We start from the raw sequence: 6,000 nt of genomic DNA, 5'->3' as shown, positions 1-6,000 counted from the left end.
TATACCGTCAAATCAGATCTGACTGGTACAGGAGGAGATTGCTCCTCCTTCTCCAGCAGAGCATCTGTTGTGTTTTTTTAAAATGTATGTAATTGACGGTTGCTATGTTTAAAGACATTTAGTGACAAAGTAGTTGAGCGCTCAGGTTATAAGTTCATACCCTCCAACCCCTCACAGGAGAAAGATGTGGCAGTCTGCTCTGCTTTCAAGTTGCAAATGACTCATAGCTGACCCTCCAGGAGGTTTTCAGAGATTATAAATATCACAGCAGGAGACTACCTTTTTCCCACTAAGCCACTGGTAGATTTGAACCACACACCTTTAGGTTGGCAGCACATCTCCTTACCAGTACACCACACTGTGAGACAGTTCTGCTCTTTCCTATAGGGTTGTTATGAACATTTTTGTGTGGTAGGTATGTTATGATTTTTGGTTGTTTTTTATTATTTTAAAAAAGGGCTATATTCTAAGACTATGTTCCAAGATATAAAATGAATGAAAAATAATAGCATAGGAAAAAGTACCACCTCACTGAATCTGTTTCATCTCTTTACAGTACTATGCAAGATGACATTTTTATTCTCCATGAGCAAGAATATGACAGTTTGCTTGAATCTGTCTTCAAAACAGAATTCTTAAGCCTCTTAGCAAAGCGTTATGAGGAAAAAACCCAGAAGCAACTACCTCTGAAATTCAGCAATACGTAAGTTAAGATCTGGGGTCCAAACTTCTGAAGGAAAAAAAATGAAAAGCTTATGCTCAGCCCAGGATCCAGGCGGGGAAGAGAAGAAGTTGTGGGCAGGTGTGGGATCTGCCTGGCGCAGGTGGCTTCAGCTCTGAATGCCTCCGCTTCTCCCATGGGAATGTCCAGATAACTGTCACAGACATTGAAAAGGACCCTTTTGCATTTCTGGGAAAGAATGACTTCACAGAATGGTGCATGTGAACATCTAGACAAATGACAGCAAAATGACAAGGGAAAGATAGGTTTTCTATATCGTCACTGAAAATCTAATATTTAGGAGAGCTTCAAGAATAATGTTGGAGACAGAAGAAAGGGATCGGGGGAAAGAATCCATGGTTTTCTGGGGCATTTGGGGACGTGGCTGTTGAACATCAGTTTTTTTTCTGTCAGCTCACGTTCATTTGCAACATGGTGAAATGGACCAGACATTGGTCTGCTGTTGGGCCTCTAAACTCATATTTGCTGAGTACTTGTTATTTCACTTTTCATAAAAGTCCCGATCTAAAATGGACTCTCTTCCATCTCTCCCTGCACACAAGAGTGAGGCCTAAACAAATCTTCAGTTCCACAGGGAAGGAAACCTATAATAACCAGTGCTTCTGTGGTTGCTGTTAAATACTGGTGGCTGTACGAATTCATTACAGCTTTCCCTAAGAGCAACATGGACCTTGATGCCAGATGTCATTATTTGTTTCTGGGATTTTGTGGTAAAAAAAGTACCTCAAATTATGGAAAACATGTATAGACACTTAATATAGTATAATTTTCAGTTACTTAGCCTTCTATATTTTTTCCTCTTACAAAATAAGAAAGTCTAAATTTAAAAATATGGAAGTACATTATGTAGACATATGGAAAGGAGCCCAGATGGTGTAATGGTTAACCACTTAGCTGCTAACTGAAAGGTTGATGGTTCAAACCCAGCAGCAGCTCCACCAGACAAAAGACCTCATAATTTGCTTCTGTAAAGATATCAGGTGAGGAAGCCCAATGGGGGAATTTTACTCTATCCATGAGGGTCATAACGGGTCAGAATTGACTTGTCTACACACAACAAGGCAGGTGGGCAATGTGGAGAAATGGAAATTGAGTCCTGTTGTTTGTCTTTTTCTCCTATTTTGGCTCAGGGATGCTGGTAGTAATTAACTAGTTAATTAGCAAATATATTTTATGCTAAGGAGTCTTCACCTGTCTTGTGCCTGGCATCTTTCAGCCCTCCATACAGCCAGGGAGAGCAGAAAGGTACAAGAAAACAGTAGGCATGATTTACAAATTATCCCTTTCCTTCTGTCCCATCTGAAACCACCTGGCTGGTCGTCGTGACGGAGTGGCATTGAGATTTCAGGTGGAGCTGGTTTCTCACAGGTGCTGGGCCTCACCTGTTTCTCCCCCTGGTCCAGTGGGCTTGTCCCATAGCCAAGCTATCCTGAGATGCTCCGCGGGCCCCGTGCATGGTTTGGAGACTCAGCTCATTTGTACACCTGGTTTGCCAAGCACCAGAACTCCATGCCAGGGCCTATGGGCACCTTTGTCTTATTGGTTCATTCCATCTTGTTTACTACAACAAATGTGCTTGTCACAGGCTTGAACTGAAGCTGAAAAAGGAGAACTGGGGTCCCTGGAGTGCAGGCGGCTCCCGGCAAGTGCAGTTCCATCAAGGCTTTGGCGACCAGGCCATCCTCAAGCCCAGTAACAAAGTGCTGCAGGTCAGCATCGGACCCGGGCTGCCCAAGAACTCCCGTAAGTGCCTGCTGGGCAGCCTCTGGGCTCTCCTACCTGGCTCTGCCTCTTCCTGCTCTGCTGCCCAGCCCTCCTCTTAGCAGATGCTGATGATAGGTGCAAGGCTGGCTACGCTTGTGACGGGAATGGAACATTTCAAACTAGGCCAGTCTCAGAGAAAATGGGAGAGTTAAAACTTCCAGAATGGTTTGCTGGGCAGGCAGCTGGTGATCGTTGGTCCCGGCGCCCTTAACTAAATAAAAAGTTAGTTTTTGTGGAAGAAAAAAAAAAACAAAACAAACCAACTTCCAGAATGGTGAAGAACTTTTTGAACAGCATACGTGATCTAATAATGTGAACTATGTTTATAGTAAATTAGTGTATTTGATTCCAATTTCTCAACCTTTACAGTTGGATGTCATCAACAGTGGGAACATCATCCTCTCTGCTAGTCTTTAACACATTTACTATATTTACTGTCATGCTACATGCTGTCACTAGGTTACTGTGGATCAAATCTAAGGTTTCTCACTTTTACTTTCGAGAGCTTCACTAAAGCACCTCCCTCACTCTGCCACTAGCCCAAACCCTGGTCTATTTCCTTCACTAGCATCTTTCATGCCATTTCTTTGTAAATTATATGTATAAAATTGTATTTATAAAGTTGCTATGTGTCATTAAATCAGAACCAACTTCTTGCTAACCCTCCTGTGAATTTTCACAGGTCATAAATTGGACTAGGTAGATAGGGTTTTCGAAGGCCTGTTATTTCAGAAGTGGATGGTCAATCCTTTTTCCTAGACTGTCTTAATTTTTTTTTATACTAGGGACCGGTCCTTGGAGAGGGACATCATGCTTGGTAGGGTGGAGGGACAGCGCAGGAGGGGAAGGCCCTCTATGAGGTGGATTGATTCAGTGACTGGGATAATTGGGATGGGAGTGTCAGAGACAGTGCGATTGGCACAGGACAGAGCAGAGTTTAGGGCTGTTGTACATAGCGTCGCTATGAGTTGCAAGTGAATCGATGGCACATAACGACAGCAACATCTGACAGACAAGCATTTTACAGAAAGGAGCAGATGAAAGACATTTACCCAATTAGAGAAATGACTAATAGCTTCAGTGTTGCTACCCAACCTTGCCACATGTGACTTGACCTACCCCTTTCCCTACTCCACCAGCATCCCTTCCTAATTCCACCTACATTATTCAACACCTCATTCCCCTTAACCAACCCTTGATATGATGGCTTAAGTCTCAAGCCTTCAGGGCTTCTGTGATTCCAAAAACCTCATGCTGCTGCCAGTCTCTGATGATGAACCTGGTATCTCTTAATCATCAACAACCTGCATTATGCAGATGACACAACGCTGCTTGCTGAAACTGAGGAGGACCTGAAGCACTTGCTGCAGAAGGTCAAGAACTGCAGCCTTCAATATGGATTGAGGCTCAATATCAAGAAAACAAAGTTTCTCACCACTGGGCCAATTGATCGCATCATAATGGATAGTGAAGAGATTGAGATTTTTAACAGTTTTAGTTTTCTTGGCTCCACAATATGTACTCTTGGTACAAGCAACCAGGAAATCAAGAAACAAATTTCATTGGGAAAATCAGCTGTCAGGGGCCTCTCCAGAGCACTGAAAAGCAATGATGTCAAGCTGGAGATTTGTCTGATCCAGGCCATAGTCTTCACAATTACATGCTATGCCTCAGAGAGATGGACAATGACTAGGGATGATAGCAAGAGAATTGATGCCTTTGAGCTGTGGTGCTGGAGAAGAGTGTTGTATATACCATGAATTGCTAGGAGAACAAACAAGTTCATCCTGAGAGGGTGAAACCGGGCTGTTCTTTGGAGGCAAGGATTCTGAAGCTTCGTCTGACATACTTAGGGCATGTTGTAAGGAGGGATTAGTTCTTGGAAAAGTACATCATTCTTGGTAGGACAGAGGGACAGTCAGTGACTAGGGTAATAGGGATAGCTGTGTCAGGCAGTGAGATTGGCACAGGATAGAGCAGGGTTTAAGGCTGTTGTACATAGGGTCGCTATGAGTCGTAAGTGACTCAATAGCACTTAACAGCAACTACAATAAATTGTATAAGAAGAATATTCCCATATTTCTCCCATGGAAAAGATGAGGGATTAAAAAACTAGTGGAAGTGCTCTTTGGAGGCAAGGGTGGTGAAGCTTCTCCTCACATACTTTGGGCATGTTGTCAGAAGGGGCTAAGCCTTTCACAGCGTGGTGTGAAAGACAGAAGATCAAGGAAGGAGAGGAAGACTCTTAACAAGATGGAGTGATACAATGACTGCAACAGTGGACTCAAGTAGGGGCCAAATCGTGAGGATGGTGCAGGATCGGGCAAGGTGCAGACCTGTTGTTCATAAGGTCACTATGAGGCATGGTCAACTGGACGGCACGTAATGACAACAAACTCATTGTCATGAAGTTGATTCTGACTTACAGTTACCCCATAGCACAAAGTAGAGAACTCCCCTGTAAGTTTTTAAGGCTGAAATCTTTGTGGAAGCGATTGCCACATCTTTCTCCTATAGTTGTTGGGTTCAACCCACCAACCTCTCAGCTAGCGGCTGAGTCCTCACCTCTGCACCACCTGGGCTCTTAATCCATGCTGCATAAATACTATTACCTTCATGTTTATAGGTAGAGCCAAAGGGAAACTGTTGGAGATTGCCTGTGAATGAGCCTTGCAGGAAATAGCACAGTTAGCTGAATATTTTTAAGAGACTTTCAGATAAAAAGGGTTGTTTACAGAAGTGTGAGCAGGGTTAATAGAACAAAGTTGGGGGCCAAGGACAAGGACTAGTGAGACACCGTTATTGAGGGGACAGAGGGAAGAAACAGTTGCACCAAAGGATGCTCAACCATCAGGCCCAGCAGAGGGAGGAGAGGGGATAAAAACCCTGCCTCTCCCCTCCAGCACTCTAGTTTTCTGTCTGTGCCTCTCATTGGCAAATCAGCTGAAAAGCAGACCAACCTGCGACTCAGGCCCCAGGACACAGAGCTGGGCAGCAAAAGACTGCAGACAATCAAGAGGATGTGTATATAGGTACAACGTGGAGAGTGGTCTGCTTCGGTGCCTTGTTATAGCTGTGAGAGGGGCTGTTGCTCTGGGTGCTGAGACAGTTCCACACCAGGCCACTCACCAAGACCCATGTGGTCAGTTCTCACAGCATGCTCTCTACAGCCTCAGGGCCATCTCTTGTGCTTCATGCAACACTTGTTTTGTTCCTTCCTACCTTCTATGTTCTTCAGCTCTTCCCTTTACGAGCAGTTTTTTCCACAACCCTCTTCCTAATAGTCTAATCCTATTTTTGGGGGTCTTTATTTCTTGTATTCCTTGTTCTCTGTAGTTATGTAGTTACTTGGCTATGCATAGCCCAGCCATCCTGCCGTAACTCTGACCCACCATCTTATTTCATTTGGCACTGAGCTGTTTCCTAGCACCCTTCATGTCTTTGTTAAGTGCACTTCTCCCCTTGGAGATCACTGTGTTTAGTTGGAACACAAC

General features: G+C 44.0%; 1 protein-coding gene across 1 annotated transcript in view; it reads left to right on the top strand.

Moving 5' to 3' along the window:
• MYO1E (myosin IE) overlaps positions 1-6,000 on the top strand; it is a 171,567-nt gene that overhangs the window by 137,954 nt on the left and 27,613 nt on the right. The window contains exons 23-24 of the mRNA XM_006902783.1: positions 557-703; positions 2,328-2,485. Coding sequence (XP_006902845.1) covers positions 557-703; positions 2,328-2,485 — 305 coding nt within the window. The remainder of the gene's footprint in view (positions 1-556; positions 704-2,327; positions 2,486-6,000) is intronic.

This window comes from Elephantulus edwardii, unplaced genomic scaffold, assembly GCF_000299155.1.
Source record: "Elephantulus edwardii isolate Elephantulus edwardi_28Jun2011 unplaced genomic scaffold, EleEdw1.0 scaffold00449, whole genome shotgun sequence".
Classification (NCBI taxonomy): domain Eukaryota; kingdom Metazoa; phylum Chordata; class Mammalia; order Macroscelidea; family Macroscelididae; genus Elephantulus; species Elephantulus edwardii.
This window is presented reverse-complemented; position numbering and strand designations above follow the sequence as displayed.